At 54.4% G+C, this 26305-nt stretch overlaps 1 protein-coding gene and 1 non-coding gene across 2 annotated transcripts; both read left to right on the forward strand.

The window, feature by feature from the left end:
- Window positions 1-315: 315 nt before the first annotated feature.
- Window positions 316-25940, forward strand: EIF4E (eukaryotic translation initiation factor 4E). Its single transcript, XM_029076984.2, has 7 exons — window positions 316-379; window positions 15567-15676; window positions 18310-18405; window positions 20794-20857; window positions 21565-21678; window positions 22600-22739; window positions 24601-25940. The coding sequence occupies exons 1-7, from the start codon at window positions 362-364 to the stop codon at window positions 24713-24715; spliced, it is 657 nt and encodes a 218-aa protein (XP_028932817.1). The 5' UTR covers window positions 316-361; the 3' UTR covers window positions 24716-25940.
- Window positions 11846-11975, forward strand: LOC114815792. The gene has a single exon (XR_003763594.1). It is a non-coding gene; the product is annotated as a small nucleolar RNA SNORA31 (small nucleolar RNA).
- Window positions 25941-26305: the final 365 nt, after the last annotated feature.

Genomic DNA, 26305 nt, shown 5'->3' on the forward strand with positions numbered 1-26305 from the left:
CGCTTAAGACCTGGCATAGAGGACCAAAAAAAGTCTAGCCTGTCGGAGGGAGGATTAGAACCCGGGCCCTGCGGCTCCGAGGCTTCGCTCCCGCCCGAGGGCCTCCCCGCCGCCCACGTGACCCGGGCCCTCGCGGGGGCTCATGGGAAAAGGGGGCGGGAGGGGGAAAAGACTACATTTCCCAGCGGCCCCCGGGGGCGGCGGCGGCGGGTCGGCGCAGGCGCCCCTGGAGCCCAACGGCCCCTCCCGTCCGTCACGTGACCGGGGGCCGGCCAATGGGGTTCGAAGGAGATTTTTTCCCCCCGCCCCCGGGCTCCCCCCCTCCCCTCCGGGAGCGGTTGTGGGCTCAGATCGATCTAAGATGGCGACTGTGGAACCGGTGAGTGCTGCCTCCGGCCCCGCCTCGCCCCCCCCCGCCGCCGGCCAAGCTCCGGCTCCGGCCCGGGCCCCGGCGGCGGGGCGGGGGCGGGGGTCGGGGCGGGGCGGCGGGCCCGGTCGGGGGGGGCGGCGGCGGGGGCCGGCAGCGGGGGGCGCCGCTCGGGGACGGCGTGGGGGGTGGGGGGGCGCGCGAAGGCGGGGCCTGCGGCGGGAGGGGAAGGGGCCTGGGGGGGGAGGAGGGGAGGCGCCCCCGCGGGGAGGGAGGCGGAGCCGGGGGGCGGGGGGACCGAGCGCGTGGACCCCGGGCCGCGCCTGCGCGCCGGCCGGGCGGGTGGCGGGGGGGGGGGGGGGAGGAGGGGGCGTCCGGAGCGCGTGGACCCCCGCGCCTGCGCGCTGGCCGGAGCCGGGGGGCCCCGAGCGCGTGGACCCCGCGCCGCGCCTGCGCGCCGGCGCGAGCCGGGGGTCGGGAGCGCGTGGGCCTCGGGCCGCGCGCCTGCGCACTGCAGGCGCCCGCCCGCCTTTCATTCATTCATTCATTCATTCATCTTTCCTCGCTCCCCTCCCCGCCCCCCCCCCCCGCCCCCGGCTGCTGTGTGACCTTGGTGAAGTCGTTTCCCGCCCCCCCCCCACCCCCCGCCATCACCCCGCCGCAGCGCCTCCAGCAGCGCCTCGCCCCTCGGAAGGGCCCAACCGATGCCCCCGTTCTTACGATGGCGCTGAGCATCCGCCCCCGGAGCCGCCTCGGCACCATCTTAGACGCCCCCCGGAGCGTGGGGGCCGCCCCTCCGCCACCGTGGCCCGGACCGCCCTTCTCTGTTGCCGAAGGGGACTTCCCCAGCGCTTAGGACAGTGCTCCGCACCCTGCAAGGGCTCCATAATCAGGACTGGACGGGACATCCCGATGACCCTGTATTCCCCCAACGCTTAGGACAACGTTGTGCACCCAGCAAAGGCTTCATAATTAAGACTGGATGGGACATCCCGATGATCTTGCATCCGCCCCAGCGCTTAGGACAGTGCTCCGCACCCAGTAAGGGTATCCCCCCAGCGCTTAGGACAGTGCTTTGCACATAGTTAGCACTTAACAAATACCAACATTACTGTGAAGGAGACAGAGGGTCCCCTCGCCCCAGCCCCGGGCCGCCACTTCTGCTCCGTCCATTGGGTCGTATTTAGCCAGCGCCCACTGGGTGCAGAGCCCTGTCCTAAGCGCTGGGGAGAGGAGGGTAGACCGACCAGCAGCCCCATTCCCGCCCCGGGGGCCGTCGGCAGGTCCCCGACGACTCTCCGGGAGGAAGGGAGACGCAATCCTTCGGGAATGGTGGATGGAGGGCCGGCCCGGGTGCCGGAAGGTCATGGGTTCTAATCCCGGCCCCGCCACTTGTCTGCTGGGTGACCTTGGGCCAGTCGCATCACTTCTCTGGGCCCCGGTGAGACTTGTTTTGCGTTCTGTCTCTCCCTTTTAGACTGTGAACCCGTTACCGGGCAGGGATCGTCTCTGCCTGTTGCCAAATCGTCCATTGCAAGCGCTTAGTACGGTGCTCCGCACCCCGGAGGCGCTCAATAAATATGAATGAAAGAAAATGGGGATTGGGACATTTGAGCCCCACTCGGGACAGGGACAGTGGCGACCTGATTTGCTTGTATCCACCCCAGCGCTTAGTCCGGCGTCTGGCGCACAGTATGCGCTCGACAGATGCCAGTTATTATTGTCAAGCGCCGGGTGCGGTACTCTGGATCGGACACCTCGGAAGTGCAGAATGAAGAAGTGACACGTCTCCCCCCCGCCCTCAAGAAGCTTACACTAGTACAGGGAGGAAACGTAAAGGTATTTTAGGCCGCTTTCGGTTCTAGAGAAGCAGCGTGGTGGAGGGAAGTCAGAAGGTCCTGGGTTCTAATCCCGCCCCTGCCGCTTGTCTGCCGTGTGACCTTGAGCAACTCACTTCACTTCTCTGGGCCTCAGCCCCCCTCCCCATCTGTAAAACGGGGCTCACGGTGGGACAGGGACCGCGTCCGACCCGGCTTGTATCCACCCCGGCGCTTAGTGCGGTGCTCGGCACGTGGTAGGCGCTTTATTGAGAAGCAACGTGGCTCAGTGGAACGAGCCCGGGCTCGGGAGTCAGAGGTCACGGGTTCGAATCCCGGCTCCGCCACTTGTCGGCTGTGTGAGCGCGGGCAAGTCACTTCACTTCTCTGTGCCTCAGTGACCTCATCTGTAAAATGGGGATTGTCTGTGAGCCTCATGTGGGACATCCTGATTACCCTGTATACCCCAGCGCTTAGAACGGTGCTCTGCACATAGTAAGCGCTTAAATGCCATTAATCAATACCCCACTTTATTCTGTAGGAGAGGGGACCGTGTCCGACCCGATTCGCTCGGGAATACCCCAGTGCTTGGCGCTTAACGAATACTGTCCTCCTCATCGTTGTTAATAAAAGGCTGTCCGATTCCTTCGTGTTTATTAAAGCCATCGTTGCGGTCACCCGCCCTGGGCATCGGCTCTTCCGGGTGCACGCCTGTAGCGGAGGGGCTCCCGGAAATTGGGGCCGAAAGCCTTGACGCTCTAGCAAATAAAACTGCTAGTAAATCAGACGGAGGAAAGAACTGCCGCCACGTGGCTTCTCTAATTTCGTACTCCCTCACCGGGCACCCAGATCCAGGCTCCAACACGTGGACGTGTCTAAAATCCGGAGCCGATTGGTTTAACCTCGCCCCTCCGTAGCTCCGGCCTAATGAGAAGCAGAATTAATTTTTTTTTTCCCCCCCTTACTCCTTTTAGGTTCTCGTAACGCAAACCAGGCTGGTCCAGTTCCCCCACTGTCGTCAGACTTGACAACGGAACGCAGCCGGTCACAGCCCCTAGCTGTCGCGTAAATCACTTTTAAATGGCTGCCGGGGCGATTTATCCCGGGAGGCTTTCCCCAGCCGAGACACGCGTTGGGCTCGGCGACGTTTGACGGTCAGTTTCCTTACATCCTTGGGAGACTGCCCCTCCGCCGCCCCCCGGCAGCGCCGTGTCCGATGCCGTCGCCTGCCCGGCGGTCGTAGCTTCCCGCGCCGCTCCGGGTGCCTTGGCCCGGCAGACTTGGCTAGTCCCGCCTGGAGATTTCTAGCCCCAAATGCCCAGTGAACCCCCACGCCTTCCGGCAGAAGTGATTGCGTTCGTAGCCCCCCAACGCCCCTCCACCCCGGGTAGTCACCGCGAGAGGCCGGTTCCACGGTGACATTTTGTGGTCAGCGATTCGTTTTCGGTGTGAGGTGGGCTGGCGCTGGCAAGTTCAAATAGTGGAACTTGAAAAAAAAAAAAAGAAGAGGGGAAAGGTAGGTTGTTTCTTCGCGGGGGGCGGGGCGGTGGTAGACGTGGTATTTAGTCTCAATACAACACGCCTGTCTAGAAGACTTGCCAAAAGATCCATTTTCTGGGGAAGTGCTGTTGGCGTCCATCATCTAGCAGATTTATTTATGAAGGCCACCTCCTGGGAACTCCCCGGGACTCCGTGGGCTGTTTTCCCTGCAGATTTGCTGTCGCCCTTGGGCCGAGATGACCGTTTTAGGGACGCGAGTGTCCGCTTAGAACGAGGGAAAGAGAAACGTCCCCTGACGTTGAGGTGCTAGTCCGTTCAAACCGCACGAGTTGAGCGAACGAATCAGTTTTGGCTCGGAAAAGCCCGATCCGGTCTGGACCCCTGTGTGACTGAGCCATTCGTACTTCGGAAGGAGATCCTACCGCAGAACCCGACGGACCCTCTTCTGGTGGACGGTGTGTCGGGGTGGCAAGGGGCGGGGGAGAGACGGGGGGCGTTAGGTGACTTCATCTGGAAATTCGGGAGGCCCACGGAACCCGAGGCGCATCCCCCGCCCGTGTTGGTGACGGGGGAGAGGGCCGCAGAGGTAGGTACCCCAAACCGTTTTGGGGGTTCGACTTCCTAGTTGGCGGTGCCACGAGAGGCGATGGGGTCCAGGGAGTGAGCCAGTGGTGGGGGGCTCAGAGAATGTGATTTTTACAGCAGAGAGGGCTGGCAGTTAACGTCGAAGTTCTCCGTAGACGGAATTCTCTAGAACCGGCCCCGGTCGTGTTCTGCCTACCTCCCCGCCCCCGGGCGGAACCGCAAGATCTCACCGCTCCCATTTCCTCCTGCCGCCCTGTCTCTTGCAGGTAGGCATTTGGGCAGCTGGGGTGGAGGTCGTTGGCACCCGGACCTCATAATCCGGCCTTTCCTCATTTCCCCGCGTGGGACCGCTCTTCCCAAAGATGGCATGACCGCCCGTGGGGGCTTTAAAATGGAAACGTGCGGCTTCCAGCGGGCCAGAATGTCCACGTGTTGAACGTCGGGTAGTATTTTGAACTCTTAAAACAAACGTCGCAACTGCGAACTGCGTGTTCGTTGGGTTCGGGTGGACTAAAAGCACGCCCTTAGGGCCGAACTGGCAATATGGACGATTCGCCTGACGTCGTGCGCTCCGGATGTGTTTCCCGACCCCGTGTCCTCTACCCGGAGACGCCCGTGTAGTCGGAAGACGTTTCCCTAATTTCACGGTCGCATTGTGACCGCAACGTTCATAGCCGAACTGAGCGGTTCGGGTTCAAGATCCCCTTTTTTCAGGATATACTTTTCACTTCCTTCCAGATGCCGCGGTACTTGGAAAAGGCTTCCCGAGCCGTAACTTCTGTTCCTTCTATTTACAACATTTAGTCGGGAAGGTTCAGGCCCTGGTCAAAATGCCAGAATTAGAATTTATCATTCCTTTAAAGTGGCCTAAAGCAAAAGGAAATTTTGCGGATTTGGAAGGGTGGGGGGGACAGCGTGCTGCCTTTTAAGAGAGCGATTACTTGCAAAACAGTGACTCGTTTCCTCCGCAGGGAGCCAGATGTTGGTTTTCCCCACCTCTGCCAGGCCAAAGCCGTCGGTCCAAACCTCAGTTATGTCTGGTCGGTTTGGAGAATATTGTCCGAAAAGGCCCGGGGGACCCAAAAAACCAGACGTCGCTGCCGTTTGGTAAAAGCCAAACCGAATTGCGAGTGCCGATCGAATTCTAAGTGGCTTTCTTAGTCTTGACTTTTCGGGGAAAGCAAGGTCCATTTCTCCTCCTGCCTTGGTGTTCCCGGCAGCGGTAAAGTATCCCCACCTCCCGGCGGGAATCCGAATGCCATGAAGTGATGCTTCCCTGCCGGGGTGGGCTGGAGCTTCCTTTCTTCTTTACAACTCACTTGTTTCCTCCTTTAATAATACTAATGATTCTGGTATTGTTAAGCACTTACCTCGTACGAGGCACGGTGCCAAGCGACGGGGAGGATATAGACAAATCGGGTTGGACACGCGCGGTCCCCGTCCCACGTGGGGCTCACGGTCTCAATCCCCGTTTCCCAGATGAGGGAACTGAGGCAGAGAGAAGTTTAAGTGACTTGCCCAAGATCACACAGCAGTCAAGTGGCGGAAGCTGGGATCAGAACCCGTGACCCTCCGACTCCCAGGCCCAAGTCCTATCCATTAGGCCGTGCCGCCTCTCCTTGCCTCCCCGCCGAGCTCCGAACCGGGCGCTTGGGAGCGACCCCTCAGTCAGGCGAGGTCTGTGAGCCCGTCGTTGGGTGGGGATGGTCTCTCTTGCCGAATTGTCCATTCCAAGCGCTTAGCACGGTGCCCTGCACGGTGCACTCACTAAATAGGACTGAATGAATTGGGAGCACGCCGTCCGGTGAGGGAGAACTTGTGTGCCGTTCTTCCCCCGGTACGGTCCGGTTTTGGGGGCCGTTAGAGTCGGCGTCTAGCGAGCAAAAAGACAAAACCGAACTCGGCTCTGAGTAGGCCGAGGACCGGAGCAGACCTTCCAGCTCGTCTCCGTCCACTCGAACCTTTAGCCCCGATTTTCTATCGGGATCCCAACCGGTACAAGCTAGGGATCATTTTGCGATTCATTCCTTATCATTCAGGTTAAAATGTGGGTATTTGTTAAGCGCTTACTCTGTGCAGAGCACTGTTCTAAGCGCTGGGGGAGATAAAGGGTCATCAGGTTGTCCCACGTGAGGCTCACAGTTAATCCCCATTTTACAGATGAGGTAACTGAGGCACGGAGAAGTTGTGACTTGCCCACAGTCACACGGCTGACGAGTGGCAGAGCCGGGGTTCGAACTCATGACCCCTGACTCCCAAGCCCGGCCTCTTCCCACTGAGCCACGCTGACCCGTGAGGATTTTTTTTTTACCAGGGACATTTTGAAATGGCTAAATACGCGTCCGCGTACGGTTTTTCCTTTGAGTCTCCAGAACGAGGAAGGATTTTGTGCAGGTCAGAATACTAACCTGACTTGAGCAGAGAAAAATCTAATAATAATAGTGGTATTTGTAAAGCTCTGACCATGGTCGAGCACGGTGCTCGGCTGCGAGTTGGGCGGCCTTTCAAGAAGGTGTCTTGGAGGTTTTTCAGGTGATTCAGAAGCTCCCATTTCATCGCGGTCAGGGATATATTTCTGAGTCCTCTTTGAATGTGAAGTGGAGAGCGGACATTTGCTGATGGCTAAATCCCCAGATACACCTTGCATTTTCTGGAGCGCCACACTGTTGTCTTTATGTATTTTGGAAAGGAACTACTTCTAACGCCGAGCTCCGTGAAAAAATAACTTCTGGGCCCGAGTCCAATAGCCAGTTGTCTGCATGGTACCGTTCTAGGTGCTTGGAAACAGTTTGGGGGAGGAAAGTGGAAGTTTCAGTTCCCGAACTCTGCCCCACCTCCAAACTGGGAATTACATCACTCTATAAAGCATTATTCATTGAGCTGACCGGGCCCGTATAGCCGGTATTGATACTTGATTTAAAAAAAAAAATCATTTGTCGCATTTAAATCGTTCTTTTCAAAGAATTAATTTCATATAAAATGTGCAACTGAAGCATCGGTTGTTTGGTGCAGACTTCGCTTCGGCAGTTCCATTTGCGTAGTCGAAGGCTTTTAAAATTTGGTATTTCATCCTGAAATGGGCGTTTTTATGGTGGCGAACCAACGCGGATACGTTATGCAGAGGGCTGCGAGTTTCTGTCAAAGGTTCAGCGTTTTCAACCATTTATAAATCTATTTAATGCCAAAGAGCTTTTTAAAAATGTATCAGAAATCTGACTCCGAGAATTAGAGTTTGATCCTCTGAGTAGAAAAGGGAATATTATAGAATCTAAGAAAGCGTTTTAATCCATAATAGGGCTCTTGAATCGAGGCTGGACAGGAAGGAAAAATTTTGCCCGTGAAATAATCCTTTTATCGCAGCGATGGAATCGGTGCATGGTCCATTATCACCACCGAAGGAAATTAAACTTGAAAACGCCTGAGAAATTTAATTTGTTAAAATTAATCTTGACTCTTGATGGGCTCTATTGTGTAGGTCATTTACATATGGTCAAAGACCTACTGTTTAACTTGTACCATCTACCAGCTGTAGGATAATAGGAAGGGGGTTGCTTGGGTGAAGTTTGCACATGTAGAGTTGGCTAAAGCAGCAGATTTTGTGCGTCTGCATTATATTCTGAGTTTTTTAGAGCCTCATCTGGAAGCCTAAGGTCATTCTTGAGCTATCAAAGAGCTCGTGTTCGGTGCTGTTTTTCTTGGGGCTGATTTTCAAATTATGGTTTCAAAGGTCACAGGGATTGAAAAATGGGGTCTTTGCCCTTGATTGCTTGAAAGGGAGAGAGGAAGGACATTTCGGTGACGAAGACTTCATCGTTAAGCAGTAAACATTCTTTCGTTTAGCTGCCAAATAAGCCCCCTCGATAACTGAAGTTAGACTTTTGAAGGCTATCCAGAGGATCTCGTGTTGAGAGAGAGAAATCAGTAAATTCAGGACCTTAGTCTCTAAACATTTTGGCTGACTTTCTCCAGGAGGGTACAATGCTGTCATGAGCTGAATATCCCATTTTGCATAATCTCTTAATGGAGGAAAACCTCCCCCATCTTCTGGGATTATCAGTACAAATCCCACTGTAGATTTTAGCAGGTAAAGGTATCCGTGAAGAAACTTACCGCGTTCTTTTTTAGAAGACCAAGCATTAATAACTCGAGCCCGGTGAGATTTGAACGTTAAGTCTGATAGATCATAGGCTTCTGCCTCCACCCCAGGAAACTCCTCTGACAGGTGACACTTCCCTAGGACCTTTCGAGAGATGTAGATTGATGACCTTGACATGAAAGAAGATTTCTAGCCGAATTCCTGATGGAACAGATTGATTCAAACTCCCGGGTAATTACTCCAAACTTAGCGGTCGCCATTCAGAATACCCAGCCTTTGGGACTAGATCGAGCACTTCGTTATTAAAATGCCCCCACGATAATCTGCCTAAACAAAGTCACATCGTACGAGCCGTAGGGGAGGACTCGGTAACGATTACTCCCAAACCGATATAGGCCCTCGTATCATTATGTTATAACATACGTTCCTTCTGATATATAAAATGTACGCGGAATAGAGTTTTCCCAAGCGGAATGCAGCTGACATTGGCGGAAGAGATCGATCCGTCCATCGATCTCCCGGGAAGGCCGCAGAGGGGTTAGCGAAATGGACACTCTCGAACACGAATCAGGCGACTGACAGCCGGCATCGCTCCTATTTCCCGCCACCCACCCACCGTCCCCGGCTCTGTTCTTGGCGGCCCATCTGCCACTCTGGTCTTGGAGCTGCTCTGGCCTCTCAGTGTAGCCTTTCGGCATATGCCAGCTTTTCGTATAGCTTCTTATCCGGTTCCACTTTAACCGTTCGAAAAAAGCCAGGCCGTGACTTCCCCGAACGCCAGCCTCTCGGCCCAGGTCTTTGGAACCCGGCAAGCGAGAGACCTTCAGTTCCAGAACTCTGTCTCCCGAACCCCTCTCCCCTCATCCCGGGAACTAGAGGCCGCACTGTTAGATGTGGCCGGATCGAGGGTGTGGAGAAGCCACGGAAAGAACTCCCGGTCCTCTCTGACCTCTTAAGACCCCGGTGTCCGGCTGGTTTACGACGTAGCGTCAAAGCCAGGTCGGTCATAAGTAGAGGCCAGAATGGCCTCCGTCGGTCAGCGCAGCCCCGACCCGGAATTTACGATCTCTTGGCCTGTGTCGGGAGCCTCCCTAAACGCTAAATAAAAACCCGAGAGTGACAGGGTAAGGTGGCCGGAGAGAGAGACGGTAGACAGACAAGGAGGTGGCGGCGAAGAGAGACGTGAGGGATTTGGGAGAGAGGAGACGGCGGGCGGAAAAGACGCCTCTTCCTTGGCCCCCGCGAACCCGCCCAGATCAGGTAGGGAGGTCAGAGAGAGAAAGTAGTTTGGGAAATCCAGCCCTTCCAGGCGGGAACCACGGCAGTTTCGGGTTCCGCTGCCTCGGGCTTCAACCGGGGCGGAAGACGGAGGTCCGGCCCGGCCGTGCGATCGACGAGACGTGCCGCATGGGGGTCCGGGTCGCGTCCGGAGGGGAAGGGGTCCGAGGGAGAGGACAGATCAGCCGTGTGGACGCCGACGAGCCTGCAGGCCTAGGGCCTTTTTAGGTGCGGTCCTGCAGTCGAGTCCCACGTTTCGAGTGTCCCCGGCTTCCTTCTCCCGGGAGACGTGTAATGGATACTTCTCTGTGGCTCTCGCTGGCAGGCCAGGCGCGATCAGGAGAGGGGGAAGGTTTGATCCGGGTGTGCAGAAAGGCAGTGGGAAGAGGAGGAGAAGGAGACCGAGACCTTAGGCCCAGGCAGACTCCCAGAATCGCTGACTGTTAGCCTTGATTCGCCGGTGGCCATTTCCAGCCGGCTCGCAAAAGGACAGGTGCCTGTCTGCACGTCCACTTGAGAGACTTCACACTCCCTAATAATAGTAATTATTATGGTGGTGTTTGTCAAGCGCTTACTATGTGCCAGGCACTGTTCTGAGCACTGAGGTAGGTACGAGGTCATCAGGTTGGACACCGTCCCTGTCCTACACTGCGCTCAAACTCATAATCCCCATTTTTTTTTTTTTTTTTTTACAGATGAGGTAACTGAGGCACAGAGAAGTGTCATGACTTGCCCAGGGTCACACAGCGGGCATGTGGCGGAGTCGGGATTAGAATCCAGGTCCTTCTGACTCCCAGGCCTAGGCTCTATCCCCTTAAACGCGCTGCTTCTTTAAGTCGGGCTAGGTGCATCTAGTCTGCACCCATAGTCTGTTAAGCACTGGGAAGCTAATAATTAATAATCATGGCATTGGTTAAAGTGCTTGCTGTGTGCCAAGCCCTGTACTAAGCACTGATGCATGGTAATCAGGTCAGGCACAGTTTCTGCCCCACATGGGGCTCACGGCTAAGTGGGAGGGAGAAATGGAAATTTAAACCCTATTTTATCGTTAGACACAGCTAAGCGAATCGACTCGCCCGAGGTCGGACAGCCGACGAGCGGCAGGGCCGGGATTAGAACCCAGGTCCCCTGGACCGTGCTTATTCCACTAGGCCGTGCTGGTGTAAATCAGTGCCGGTTCCCATTTTCCGTACTTAAATTCTGCCTCTTAGGTTTATCCCAGCCCCACCCCGGTCTTCGTGCCAAAGGTGGTCGATCTAGAGAATTTAAATTTACTGTAAACTTAAATAGGTATATTGAATGAGGAAGTACGTGCAGTCGAAAAGTGCCTCCTAAACCACGCTGTGGAGTAGCACTTGGAGTAGCCGCTTCGCGGGTATCAAAACGAGAAGCCGAAGCGATACCGGCTTGTCGATTGGAAATGATCTCTTTTCAGGTTTTCGCTTGGGCCTCTCTCCTGTTCTCATCCTTATCCACGGTGTGTTCGCCAGTGTATGTCTGCTTCTTCCAGGGTGAAGAATAGTTTATGTCTCTTTGGATTTTCATGCAATCCCTGAGCACCTGACGTGCGCTTAGAACAGTGCTTGGCACATAGTAAGCGCTCAACGAATACCAACATTATTATTATATTATTATTAAGAAAGACCCCGCCCATATCGTCGATGCTTGGGTGCCTGGTACAAGGACGGAAGGGGCCGAGCGACTATTTCTGAGGTTTAGGGAGAAGCCATTGGGGGACCTGGGCAACGGATGGGTTTTCCCTGTAGTGCTTTCCAGACAACTTTAAAATTGCCTCCTGGGACAATGTGCCTGGGGGAGCCCAAGGAGCGAGTGGATTTGGGGGAAGGGGGAGCGGCCGCTAATCACAAGGTTGCCCGTGGTCCACCGTGACTCGCTCATTAAGCCCTACTAGTTGGAAAAAGTTCTTCGGCAGAAGAGGAGACTTGTCCGATAAGGGTACGGGCTTCCGGGTGCCTGCGGAGCGTTGGGGGATGGAATAAGGGGAGGTTTCTGGGCCTCTAAGCAAAGCCAGAGAAAGGCCGGGGTGATCTCAATCTAGAAGGGGTCAGAGCGGCCGAAACGGTGGAGCTGGAGGAAATAAAAGGCGGTGTGGGCGAGGGGAACTTGAAAGCAGCGGCGTTTAGCTAGGTGGTAGGCATGAAGTGAAGTTTCCAAGAGAGACGACTACCTCGCCGTGGTTGCCCGCATCTACTGATAGACCTTGAACAGTCCTCCGGTGTTCTTCCGGTTTGCACGAAGATGCGAAAGAAAGTCTCCTCCCGTTTCCTGCCTGCCTCGCGTGGCAGCCCAGATTGAATGGGGGAGTACACGTGCCGTTGGGAACCGGTAGACTCCGCCCGGTTCGCTTGCCCGATGTTGAAGAGCCTCCCTTTCCTTCCGGTAACCAATCTGGCCAATGGCCCTGGGTCACCCCTCAGCCACCGTGGTCGTCGTGGAGTGGACGTAGATGCCCGGGGAAGCGTGACCCAGCATATTTGGTCAGGGAGGAGGGACTCTCGGGACCACAAAACGTTGGGGATGAAGGAAACCGGCAAATGGGAGGGGGAGGGCAAAGCTATTCTGAAGGGAAGGAGAGGTTTTGGAGGTGGATAATAACGGTGGTGTTTTGTTAAGCACTTACCGTGTGCCAAGCACCGTTCTAAGCCCTGCGGTAGATACAAGGTGATCGGGTTGTCCCCCGTGGGGCTCACGGTCTTGATCCGCATTTGACAGATGAGGGAACTGAGGCCCAGAGAACCGAAATGACTCGGCCAAGTTCACACAGCAGACGCGTGGCGGGGCCGGGATTAGAACCCACGACCTCCGACTCCCGAGCCCGGGTTCCGTCCGCTAAGTCGCGCTGCTCCTGGGGCTCCCCCCTTTTCGGCCCCGCCTCCGAGGGCACGGGACTAACCGGGCCGTCGTCACCACATCTGCCTCACGGGCAACAGAGAGATGCCCGAGGTGAAAGAGCACCAGACTCGCCAGGACCCGGACTTGCAGGGCACAGGGCCGCGAGCCTAGTTGTCCCAGGGCCGGGCTCGGTAAGAAAGCTCCACCTCCTCGGGTTTCCCCCTCCCGAGGTCTCGCCCAGGACCCGAGGGGAAGGGGGGCATGGGACTCAAAGCGACAAGGAGGCCTTCGCAGAGCATTCTAGCCCCCCCCCCCCCCCCGCCTTTATTCAGCACCCCCAGTCTCACAGGAGTCACGTACCCATCCCTACCTGATTTATCGATATTAACGTCCGTCTCCCCCCGGAGACTCTAAGCACCCTGTGGGTCTGCCGACTCTGTTGTGTAGGCTTCTCCCAGGCGCTCTGGCCGCAGTAAATGCCCAACAGACACCATTGATTGTTGGCTTAGGACAGAGCTCCCCAAGACTGGGGATCGCCCACGACGGTCAGCGCTTTAATAATAATAATTATGGTGCCATGCACTGTTCTAAGCGCTGGGGTGGCTACAAGCCAATCGGGTTGGACACGGTCTTTGTCCCACGTGGGGCTCCCAGTCTCAATCTCCATTTTACCGAGGAGGTAACCGAGGCCCGGTGAAGTGATTTGCCCAGGGCCACGCAGCAGACGGGTGGCAGAGCCGGAATTAGAACCCGTGACCCTCTGACTCTCAGGCCGGTGCTCTGTCCACCATGCCGGGCAGCTTCCCTCGGTTTCTGTCCGTCTTTTTCCCCCTCTCTGGTGCCACCCTGACCCTTTACCAGTCGAAGGGGCAGCCAGGAGCAGGGTAGTGGAGCCCAGGACTTATTTAGCTTAAAAATGGCCCCGGGATAGGGTACCCAGAGGAAGTAGGCCTATGCGGATTTTCGGCAGGGTCGGGGAGGAGAGGGGCAAATGCTTGTCATTCCTCATGATGTAATTCACCCGGATGTTACCCTTAGGGGAAAATCTGGAGGAAGTTGCTGAAATTAAAGGTGCTGTCAGAAGCTGGGTTGTCATACAGCCCCAACTGCTAGAAGTCCTTCAGGGCAATTTTTTTTTATTTTTTTATAAGTGCATGACTTCTCTCATCTTTCAGTGCATTTGAGAATTCTCTTTCCTTAAAAGCAGATTTTACAAATATAGAAGCGGTGCTTGATTTGGCTAGAAAGAGGAGGGAATTGGGGGAGGGCGTAGCGAGTCGATCTGTCGATCGTCCGCAGATCCCATTTCAGCCGCATTTCACGTCCCCTCCTCCGGACGAAGGTGAATCGATGAATTCTAAGTTTCGCCGATGTTCCTTCTGTCTGCCCACCCCCCGGGATTCTTACCTCCATGACCAGAACCCCGAACTGGACGCTTTATTTAGTCTTATTGAGCGCTTGAGCGATGAGAGCGTGCTCTTGCCACTAGGCCAGGCTGCTTCCACACCTTCCTCCCCAACTTCATCCGCCAACGTGAGAAAGAGAGCAGTCTGGCTCCAAAGGAACCTGGGATTTCTCTCGGTTGTAACGCGAAAGCGGTTGGTTGCAGGTGCTCTGGAAAGTGCCTAGAAGTTTGGGGGTTTGGGGCACGTCACCCCCTTTGCTCTTGGTAGCCTCCTCGGAGCCTCAAGCGGGCCTCAGGGCTGTGAGAGGATCAGATGCCTCCCCTCTGTCTGCCTCTTCTTCCTCACTGATTCCACTGCCCTGCTTCTCATTCAGGCAACCTCTCCCCTGTATCCTTCACTTCTGGTTTCCACAGGTGGATAGGTTTTGGTGCTGGAGGAGGGGGAGGAAAAAAAAAAGAGGGGCTTTTTCTCTTTACATTTTTCTTCCCCTCTGCAAGACTTCTGCCAGTGAAGAGGGAGGTTTCCCGAGTGGCTCTGTGTGGCTTTGTTTGGATCTACTGGGTAACTTGTCCTTCTCTAGAGGGGAAGCCCTAACACCTGGTCATAAAAGCTCTGGTTCTCTTGTCTTCCCTGCCCTAGGGCCAGAAATAGGTCTTTCTTTGAACTGGCTTCCAGCCAGGGACCGAAAGGTGGGTTTTGCGGTTTTTTTTCCCCCCTCTCTAACATCCTAGACTATCTTAAGGCCCTAAATTTAATGTTTATTACTCTGGATTGAGCCCTATTGACCAACTTTTCTGAATTAGCACAATGGAAGAAATGGCAGGAAGGGTTTCTGGTTTTTAGCTAAGTGAGGAAAATCTTCAGTGATAAAGAATGACTCGCTAATGGGAACACAAACAGTAGAGACTTTAAGACATTTCGGAGTTTGGGGCGATCTGATTTTCCCAACCTAATTGGGAAGATAGCAAACATCCCATTTTTATGCAAGTGCTTGCTTGTGCTTGCTCGCTTGCGCTCTCTCTCTCTCTCTCTCTCTCTCCAGATTTTTCCAGAATTTGAGAGAAGAAATCTGATGAAGAAATGTGTGCCGTCCCCATTATTTTAAAAGGATATTTCCCCTTGTCGGAGCTATATTTGTGCCTCGGTTGTACAACTACAGGGATGGGGAGAAAGGTTGGAGTGTGGGGGGAGCATTTTTTATAGGAAGTGACAAATATTTCCAGGGAAATGGTGTCTAGAGAAAACAGAACGTCGATTAAAGAAAGCAGTTAAGTCTGATGCTGTTTCCCTCTGTGGTCTAGGCCTGTTTCTGAGCCTTTCCCATTCTCATCATGTGCACTGTCCCCTCTGCCCTCCCACGCGACCCCTTCTCCCCATCCTCCTCTTCCTCCCGGGCACCAGCGGGGAAGCATCATTGACCGGGCTCGTTGCCAGGCCGCTTATGCCCACTTGCACGGGGCCCACGCCCCGGAAGATCCAAACGGTCCACAGGCCGGGAAGCTCGGCGACCAACAGACGTGGACTTGGGGTGTCCTGCAGCGGGACGGCTGACGGGTGTGGTCGCCCCTGTTCACCCCCAAGGAGGATTAGGTGGCAAACTCTCTCGAATGGACTTCTTTGAATGGAAAAATAACCTTTTGTCTGTGTTTCTCTGGCTCTCTTAGGAAAGCACCACCACTCCTAATCCCCAGCCTCCAGCAGAAGAAGAGAAAACCGAAACCAGTCAGGAGGTTACCAACCCTGAACACTACATTAAGCATCCACTACAGAACAGGTAATTTAGTTGACTCCGCCCGCTTCCAACTCCCTCTCTTTCTTCCTCAGCCGAGACCACAGAGCTCCCTGTTAGGCATCTGCTCTCGCTGTTCTAACTGTAATCCCTCAGATCTAGGGGTTTTACCCCTTAAGGTCTAGCTCACCAAGGTCACAAATAATTGAAACAAATGAATTGAGGCAAACAAGTGAAAAAGGGAATCTTGTCTGCGGAAAAAAGCTTACAGAGACTCTTCTGCTACTCAGCACTTTCCTAGAAGACTCCGCTGTTTAGAAATTTAGGGCAATATGATTCTGAAATAGAACCTGCCCCCCCCCCCCCCCCCGCACCTTTTCTTCCTTCGGCCACCTCTTGAAATTATGCAAGTTCAATAATTGTGGGGTGAATCGAAAGCCTCAGTACCTTGGCCCATTTCTGCGGTTTATTTTGGGTCCCCGGGGTTCCCCGCTCAGGCCCGCCGTCTCTAGTGCCCTGGTGGTATTTCTAGTCAGGAGATTTTATTTAGGAACTAGGGCCCATCTATTTAATCGATCAAACTCCGCCCACGGCTAAAACCATTGCAGTTGGAAATTCTAAACTCCAGTGGTGCTGATTCTGAGTGTTTGGGACAAGGTCTTGAGACCATTATCAGTGCCTTTACGGAGCTTGGTGGCGAAAGGAGGGAGGCGCATTTTAATGCTCAGAAGACCAGTCATCGTCTTCTCAAGCCCGCTCTTTTCCCGGTCCCCAGATTTGAGGTCGGGTGAAACCTTAGAAAACGTCCACGGTCTTTACACTTTGGAAGCTGTCGTCCTCAGAAAGCCGACTCTTAGCCCCTAAGTTTAATTTACTACCAGTTGCCCGAGAAGACGGGTACTCAGTCCAAACCCAAATTTAATCTGCCAGGAAGCTATAGTCCCCACTGCCCACTGGTGTTAATAATTGTGGTATTTAAGTGCTTAGTAGCTTAGTGCACGCTAGAGAAGCAGCGTGGCGCAGTGGAAAGAGCACGGGCTTTGGAGTCAGGGCTCATGAGTTCGAATCCCAGCTCTGCCACTCGTCAGCTGTGTGACTGTGGGCAAGTCACTTAACTTCTCTGTGCCTCAGTTCCCTCATCTGTAAAATGGGGATTAAGACTGTGAGCCCCACGTGGGACAACCTGATTCCCCTGTGTCTACCCCAGCGCTTAGAACAGTGCTCTGCACATAGTAAGCGCTTAACAGATACCAACATTATTATTATTATTATTATTAGTATGCCCCTGGCGCCGTATAAAGCGCTGGGGTGGATACGAGCAAACTGTTGTATTGCCGAGAAGCAGAAGGGATCGAGCCCGGGCCTGGGGGTCAGAGGGTCATGGGTTCTAATCCCAGCTCCGCCATTTATCTGCTCTGTGACCCTGGGCCGGTCACTTCACTTGTCTCTGGACCTCAGTTTCTTCATCTGTAAAATGGCGATCGAGACTGAGCCCCACGTGGGACAGGGATCGTGCCCGAATCCACCCCAGTGCTTAGTACAATTCCAGGCACCTAGCAAGCGCTTAATAAATACCATAATTATTATTAGCAGTAGTGGTCGTACAGCGTTCTGCACACAGTAAGCGCTCAGTAAATACAATTGAATGAATAAATGAAAATGCGGGGCTCACAATCTCAGTCCCCATTTTAGAGACGAGGTAACCGAGGCCCAGAGAAGTGAAGTGACTTGCCCAGGATCACGCAGCAGACCAGTTGGCGGAGCCGGGATTAGAGCCCATGACCTCTTGACTCCTGGGCCCGGGCTCTATCCTCTCTGCCGTGCTGCTTCTCAAGGTTAAGATGGGAGCAGCCTCTGGGAGGTAGCTCGGTTCCAGAGACGGATTTTCCGTGTTGCCTACGGGACCTCCTCCCCTCACAACACAGCGTCTCGAACGGCCCAGCCCCATCACAGCCTTCGAGCGCCGTCGTGAACAACCCTCTGGGCCGACTGCCCTCCTGGATCGCCAATCCTGAGACAAGTCGTAACTGTTCCCGCTCATTGGTGGGTGGGATGTCCACTCCGGGACGAGGAGAATTCATCATCGATTCAGACTCCTGGGGAACCAGAACCGGAGCGTTTAGAAGCCGTCGGGACGTCGCCGTTTTGTATCGACAGTTGGAGACGGGACCGTAGCCTGAGCGGAAGACAATCGTAGACCAACCCGGAACCTGGAACCATTCGTCACGCTGAGAGAAAAAGTGCCAGGGCTCCAGTGGCTCGAGGACTCTTTCCTTGGCCATTTTTGTCCCCGTTGGCTCTCCGAGAAGACGTCGTTCCCAAAGGGAAAATGGTCAAAGCGGAATTATTTGTGAACCTGCTGAACGCTCGTGAGGTGTCATTTAAGAATCACAGGGAGCCTCCAAAAGAGCGTGTGACGGTGTGCGGTCACTCTGGGTTATCGGATTTTAAATTTTATTTGGATTAATGCTTGTAGTATTTTCCTAACAGGGACCGGTTGTCTTTTTTTTGTTTGGTTTTTTCTCTTGAAGAGTTCCTTACTGTAAAACTCAGCTCTCTGCCTATTCATAGCATTCCCTTCCTTCCCACCTTGCTCTAATTTCACTGACTGCAGTAAAAATACACTCGTTCTCATTGTAATCAAAGATTTCCCTCCCACCCCCCTTTTCTATTTTCAGATGGGCACTCTGGTTTTTTAAAAATGATAAAAGCAAAACTTGGCAAGCAAACCTGCGTCTGATTTCCAAGTTCGATACTGTTGAGGATTTCTGGGCGTAAGTAACATTTTATTGGGAATGTTTTAGGACAGCTGTAGATCTGTCATTTAGAAGAGGGTCCGTGCTTGCTTCAGTTGTTTATTTTTATATGGTGTGTAATGTTTGTTGGCCTTATTAAATTGCCGTAGCGCTAAAAATAATAATAATGTTGGTATTTGTTAAGCGCTTACTATGGGCCAAACACTGTTCTCAGTGCTGGGGTAGATACAAGGTCATCATGTTGTCCCACGTAGGGCGCTCAGTCTTCATCCCCATTTTACAGATGAGGTCGCTGAGGCACAGAGAAGTTAAATGACTTGCCCGAGGTCACACAGCTGACCGGTGGCGGAGCTAGTCACGCTTGCCTCAGATGAGGAGTAATTTCTATGTTTTATTAGTAAAGAATGCTGATTCATTTATTTATTTATTGGAGTGGGGATGGGTGGGTCTGCTTTAGTCCATGGGCACGTCCCCGAAGGGGGCAGCTATTCCCTTCCGACCTGAGTCTCTATATAAACCCCAGGAATATGAAATCCGACATCTCCAACTCGCCCGTACCTTCAGATGAGGAAAATCACTTATTTTCAAGGGAAAAATCGTGGCGCAAAAGACCACGTCTCCCGGGCTTGAAATGTACGGGGTCACCAGCGTCTTTCGAAATAACGTTCCATCCGTGACTCGGATACGCTGTCCGGCTTGATCGGCGTCGGGGCGCCCTGAAGCGCGTTCTAAAATGCACCGGGCCAGTCGGTCACGAACATTCAGACGAAGCGACTGGGTCAATCATTCGTTCATTCCGTCGTATTTATTGAGCGCTTACTGTGTGCAGAGCCCTGTACTAAGCGCTTGGAACGTCTGATTCGGCAGACGGCTTCCCTCCGATTCTCAGAAGCTGGCCGACTCACACGCCGCCTTGCGTTCCGAGTTGCCACCTGTCAGCCAGGCCCGCACCGAGCCTTCGGGTCCCTCGGCTCAAAATAGCCCCTCGGGGGTTCGGGTCGGCGGACCGGGCCGGCAACCTCGCCCGGCTCCGGGCGGCGATGGCTGAGGGACACGGGACGGACGAGCAACAGGGCACTGGCCTCTAATTATCATCGGAGTCCTTCCGCGTGATTGTTGGGTGACTCGACGTCACCCCCGAAGACGTGACGGTGTCACCAATAAAGACGTGACACCGTCGTTCACCTGGAAGTCTCTAAGGCCCTGGGGTTTATGACCGACGGCCCCGGCGGGGATTGAGTCACGGCCAGTTGGTTGCATCACCGCTCCCTTCCTCTCCCCCGTGATGGCCTCTGTCTCGTTAGGCTGGCTAATAGTAATAATTATGATGATGATGGCGGTATTAGTTAAGCGCTTACTATGAGCCAAGCACCGTTCTAAGCACTGGAGTAGATACAAGGTGATCGGGTTGTCCCACGTGGGGCTCACAGTCTTCATCCCCATTTTACAGATGAGGGAACTGAAGCACAGAGAGTCACACAGCTGATAAGTGGCGGAGCCGGGATTAGAACCCACGACCTTTGGCTCCCGAGCCCGGGCTCTTTCCACTGACACCCCGCTTCTGTAATTCTGTAATTATGGTTTTTAAGTGCTTACTATGTGCCAAGCACTGTTCTAGGCACCGGGGTAGGTACAAGTTAATCAAGTCGGACACAGTCCCTGTCCCACGTGGGGCTCACGGTCCCGATCCCCATTTTACAGATGAGGTAACTGAGGCCCAGAGAAGTGAAGTGATTTGCCCCAGGTCACATCGGGTAAGTGGCGGGGCCAGGATTAGAACCCACGACCTCTGACTCCCAAGCCCGGGCTCTAGCCACTAGGCCATGCTGCTTCTGAATCCCCGTGTCACTGATGACGAAACCAAGGTACAGAGAAGTGATTTGCCCAAGATCACATCCCTGGTCAGATCCCTGGTCCTCTGCCTCGGGCTCTTTGCACTAGGCCACACTGTGCTTAATACCATTATTTATTGCAAAAAAAAAAACACCCAAAAAAAATAAAGAAAAGTTCTTCCCATGGCCGGTAATCCTAAGGAATTCGTTGGCCCCGGGAATTGTCTAGGCCGAAGGCGTCGGGAGATTTAAGAGGGCTCTGGACAGATTCAGGGATGAGAAGTTCGATTGTTAGATGGAAAGATAGGGATGTCAGTGTCTCCTCGGAAGGGGAGAATCCAGGCTGGGAGAGGGGCGGCCCCCCACCATTCCTCTCCTCGTTCCTCCAAGCATCCCGACGCCACTCGGGGCTGGAGCCGGATACGCCATCGGCCTAATCCGGGAACAGCCGGTCTTAGCTGCTGATGGCGATTTGGCTCCTCGAGCCGTTCCGTGTCGGCTCCCGTTTCTCAAGAGGACTCTAGGGAAGGTTTTAAGTCTTTCGCGCTTGTAACTGTCCCTTTCTTTCACCTAGTTTATACAACCACATCCAGCTATCTAGCAATTTAATGCCTGGCTGTGACTACTCGCTTTTTAAGGTACGTCGGATCGGGGGCTCTCGGCTCAGAGGCGGGAACGGGCTTGGGGTTTTCCCTCGTTGGGCGAATCAGCCTATTGAAGAAACCGTTCGCCGTGGAGCCGGAACGGGACGTAGGGAAAGTCCCTACCTGCGTTAAAACGGGCTTTGCTAAACGCTGCCGTCGGGGTCGCTTAGCCGAATGGTTTCTCTTGGAGAGGGAGGGAGGGCCTTTGTTCATTCGGTCGTATTTATCGAGCGCTCGCTGTGTGCAGAGCTCCGTGCTAAGCCCTTGGGAAAGTACAATACGACCGTAAAGAGTGACATTCCCCGCCCACGAGGAGCTGACGGTCTAGAGACCTCTTTATACCTCGCCAGCTGCCGTTCGGGAGCGGGGTGGTTCGTGAGGGGCCAGTTTAGTGATAGTCCCGCTTCTTCTGCAGATAAAATGCGGAAAATGGGTTTTCGTTCTTTGGAGGAGCAACTTGATTGCGAGCCCGGGGCCGGGTTCCCCCGGGGTGACGGCGGGGAGGCGAAGCGGCACAGAGGGCCGTCGGCTTCTCCCCGCCGAGCCGGGACGGCCGGGGCACGCGCCTTCCCGCGGGCTCCGTGCGGAGCCGAGCCGCCCGGCGTCGCGCACGCTTCTCTCCTCCTCGCTCTCTCCGATCGGCCTTCGGAAAACTCGGAGGAAGCGACGGTGCCTTGACGTCTCACCCTTCCGCTCCGTAGGATGGGATCGAACCCATGTGGGAAGACGAGAAGAACAAACGAGGAGGCCGATGGCTAATTACATTGAACAAGCAGCAGAGACGAAGCGACCTCGATCGCTTTTGGCTAGAGACCGTAAGCCCTTTTTTCTTTCTTCTCCTCCTCTCCCGTAAGTGTTATTGCCAGGTGGCGTAGGAGTGCGGCCCAGGGAGCTCATTTCGGAGACTCCCTGTTAAACCCAGTAGTCGATGAACCTAAGAAAGGTGTGTCTTCCTCTGAGACAGCCTGTAAACTGGTGCGTGTGTTGAAAAACGGTCCCGGGGGAAGAGATGAGGACGCGTAACGGGATCTGTCAGTTCCCGTTTTTGCTCTCTCGGGCCTAGCCGGCCCCTTCTCACCCCTGACTTGCAACGTGCACGCAACCAAGTCGTGTTCCGACCCGAGCGACGAGCCCCTTGTCAGTCTCCCAACTGCTCTTCCGGTGTCAGTCCTGTCCGGAGAAGACCGTTTCTCCGGGACCACCCGCCCAGAGGGCCAGGCCGACTCACGGACCGAAACCATTTATTGAACGCTTGCTGTGTGCAGAGCGCCGCACTGAGCGCCGCGCCCTTCCCGCAAGTGACTCCCCCGGCCCGGTTCACCCACCACCGCACCCGGACCGACCGCGTCCCGCCTCACCCCTGCCAGATCTGTCATTCGGGGGAGCCTCGGCAACTGGGCCTTGGGTTTTCTCGGCGACGGGCGAGTTGGGTTCGGCGTGTGTAAAGGGGAGGGACCGGCCGGGGGCCCGGTCCCGCCGAGTGCCTCCCGGGGTCCCGCGACTTGGAACTTCTCCACGGCGATGTCCCCTGTCTCTCCGGGAGCGGGAAGTTTGGTCTCTCTCGCCGTCCTCCCCGGGGGAGGCCATTCCCAATCACCCAAAAGCCACCCCCCCGGCCACACGGTGAGACCCTCTACCCCCGCGACCCACAGTGCGGAAACGGGCGAGCCCCAAGACCCCCCGTTGCGTATTCTGCTCCACTTAATTTGGAGGCTTCTCTTTCCTTCCCTCCCCAGCTGCTGTGCCTTATCGGGGAATCCTTTGACGACTACAGCGATGACGTGTGTGGGGCCGTCGTCAACGTTAGAACTAAAGGCGATAAGATAGCAATATGGACTACTGAATGTGAAAACAGGGATGCTGTTACACATATAGGGTGAGTCGTCCTTGCCCCCCAGACCCCTCCGTGGCTCAGGAGCCGCTCTCTCAGGCCGGGCGGGTGCGGCCTCCTGGAGTCGGGGCCCTTTTAAAATGCTCTCCCCCTGCGCGGGCCCCCGCGGCCGGGCTTTTCCTCCTGGGCCGTTCCCTTGGAGTTGGCGTCGTCGGCGTGGGTCGGTTTTCGAAGCCGTTACCGCCGGGCGTGGGAGACGGGTCCCGGTAAAACCCGCGGCTTAACCTCCCCGGCCCAGCTCCTCTGTAACGGTGCCCAGCGGAAGGGATGCCTGGCGTTAATCGGCGCCGGCCCGGTGGCGTCTGTATATCCGTTTCCCCGGTTAGACGGCAAGCTCCCCTTGGGCGGGGAGCGTGTCTCCCTACTTTTATTCGTTCGGTTATGTTTATCGAGCACTTACCGGGTGCAAAGCGCGTGGGAGAGTAGTGCTCCTCCTCCCCATCTCCCCGACTCCCTCCCCCTGCTCTACCCCCCTCCCCGCCCCACGGCACTGGCGTATACGAGCACCTAGTTATTATTCTCTCTGTTTTATTAATGATGTGGGTATATCTATAATTCTATTTATATTGATGCTATCAATGCCCGTGTACTTGCTTTGCTGTCCGTCTCCCCCGTTCTAGACGGTGAGCCCGTCGTTGGGCGGGGATCGTCTCTGTCCGTTGCCGAATTGGACTTTGCAAGCGCTCAGTCCGGTGCTCTGCGCACAGTAAGGGCTCAATAGATACGATCGAATGAACTACAGACGCAGACAGTCCTGCCCACAACGAGCTCCCAGGCTAGAGGGAGAGACGGACATCAAAAGAAATCAGTACTTCTCTTGACCCTTCTTAAGTGCCGAACCCCAATGGGTCTGGCACCGGGGAAAGCCAACCCAGTCCCAGGACCAGCTTGGCTCAGTGGAAAGAGCCCGGGCTCGGGAGTCAGAGGTCGTGGTGGTTCGAAACCCGGCCCTGCCACTTGGCAGCCGTGTGACCGTGGGCAACTCACTTAACTTCCCCGTGCCTCAGTGACCTCATCTGTAAAATGGGGATTTGGACCGTGAGCCCCACGTGGGACAACGTGATTACCCTGTATCTACCCCAGCGCTTAGAACAGTGCTCTGCACATAGAAAGCGCTCAACAAATGCTGACGTTATTAGTATTATTATTATTATTTTCAAACTGCCGCTGTATCATAGCAGCATCCTGCCTCAGTGGAGATGCAACACGGTTTAGTGGATCGGGCCCGGGCCTGGAAGTCGGAAGTTGGCGGGTTCTAATCCCGGCTCCTCCACTTGTCTGCCGTGTGACCTCGGGCAAGTCGTTTCACTTCTCTGGGCCTCAGTTCCCTCATTGTAAGCTGAGGATCGAGACCGAGAGCCCCACGTGGGACAGGGACTGGGTCCAACTCACTTTGCTTCTACCCACCCCGCCGCTTAGTACGGTGCCTGGCACCTAGTAAGCGCTTACCAAATTCCATGATTATTGTTAGCTTTATCTGCTGAACTAGTTTGCTGGCTCCTTCCAGGTGATTGACATTTGAGGGGAGAAGCAGCGTAGCCTAGTGATTAGAGCCCGGGCCCGAGAGTCAGAGGGACCTGGATTCCCATCCCGGCTCCGCCCCTCGTCGGCCGCGTGACTTCGGGCCGGTTCTCCGTGCCTCGGTTCCCCCACCTGTGAAATGGGGGTCGTGACTGGGTCCCGCACGCGGGACGTGGACGGTTTCCAGCCCGGTGACCTGTGAGGTTGCCTGGCACGTAGTAAGCACTTAAAGACCGGGAAAACCGCCCCCCCCCCCCGTATTTCACCCGAGCGCCGTGTTTTCCAACAGTCTCTCAAAGCCGTCCGATGTGTTCTGTCTTTGCAGGAGGGTATACAAAGAAAGGTTAGGACTTCCTCCAAAGATAGTGATTGGTTATCAGTCCCACGCAGACACAGCTACCAAGAGCGGCTCCACCACTAAAAATCGGTTTGTTGTTTAAGAAGACACCTGCTGAAGTATTTCATAGGAGACTGCGTCAAGCAATCGAGATTTGGGAGCTGAACCAAAGCCTCTTCAAAAGCCTCTTCAAAAGCAGAGCGGACTGCATTTAAATTTGATCTCCATCTAAATGTCGCTATGATATATGAGAAGTCTCATTCGCCTTTGTCTTGTACCTCTGTGTTCAATTATTATTATTTTTTTTTTCTTTTCAAATTTTTTGGGGGGGGGTTGGGTGCTAGAGTAACCATTATCCCAGTCGAAGAATTACAAAACACATCGCCCCCAGAATCCGCAAATCGGGTCGCTCCGATAGCTTAGGCGAAACCTCACCGTCATAAAACAAAAGAAAACCCCACAAAACATTTCTCCACGATATATGGGGTGGGGGGGTCGGGGGGGGAAGGGAAACAAAAATCCACATTTCTAGACAGATTCCTCGTTTGTTATATTGTATGCAGTGATGCAGTTTGCTGGTTTGGAATAAGATGCATACAGTTTTTTAGCAATTTTCTTTGTTTCCTTTTCTCTCTTTACAGCATTACTTTTGCTGTAACCTATGCTGATGGCTGCTAGATTTAATTTATTTGTCTCCCTTCTTGGTTACATTAGTGATTCTGATTTCACTCTCTTTGGGGGGGGGGGGGTTTGTTTTTTTTTTCCTCATGTAACATTGGTGATGGATCTGGGAAAATGGCGGAATAAACATTAATTTTGTGCATTCTTTGGTAACTTTTTGGTTTTTTGTGACATCAGAGCTTTGCTACAGATTTTATGCATTTCAGTCAAATCAGTGATCTATGTCTGTGTGATTTCCTAGACATAATTGTGGATTTTAAAAATGTCACACCATAATTACATTCCTTACTAGAAAGAGTATGTCTGTTTTTGTATCCTATGCTGTATTTTAACACTTTGTATTACCTAGGTTCTATTTTTGCTTTGGTTAAAGATGGCGCAGTTAGAAAAGCAGTCCCATCCATATTAAGACAGTGTACAAAACTGTAAATAAAATGTGTACAGTGAATTCTTTTAGACAACTAGATTTGTCCCTTTATTTCTCCATCTCTACAGCAAGTATTTGTACTTCTTGTTACAAGGCAGTCTCTATTGTGTCTTCTATTGTGTCTTCCAAGAGAACAGTATAAGTTTGGAGCTCTAGTTTGATTATGTTTATTAAAATTTTTAATAAATCCGATAGGTAGCACTCTATATGTGGAATTAAAGCGATGTGACTATCTTTGTCTTTTTAAACCAAGACCCTCCCTCCCCGCCCTTCCGCCCGGCCCCCCCCCCGCCGACGGACGGCGCCGTAATAAAGGGGAATCCCGCGGGCAGCTCCGAGAGGAAGCCGCCGGCCCGGAGGAGCCTCGCCGCCCGCTCTCCGATCCCGTCGGGGGCCACGCTCGACCCACACCACCGAACGCGAAACGGGGGAAGGATGGAAGGGAGCCGGCGACTGAGGGTCTGTGGCCGGAGTCCGTCTGCCCGGAGGCGTTAAGGAGCCGCTCTCCGGGTGCCCGGTGTCGCTCGCTCCTGTCGTGTACTTCTCTGTTCGATCGTTTATCTGCCGGGCGAAGCGTCCGGTGCC

This window comes from Ornithorhynchus anatinus, chromosome 12 (genome assembly GCF_004115215.2).
Source record: "Ornithorhynchus anatinus isolate Pmale09 chromosome 12, mOrnAna1.pri.v4, whole genome shotgun sequence".
NCBI classification, from domain to species: Eukaryota; Metazoa; Chordata; class Mammalia; order Monotremata; family Ornithorhynchidae; genus Ornithorhynchus; species Ornithorhynchus anatinus.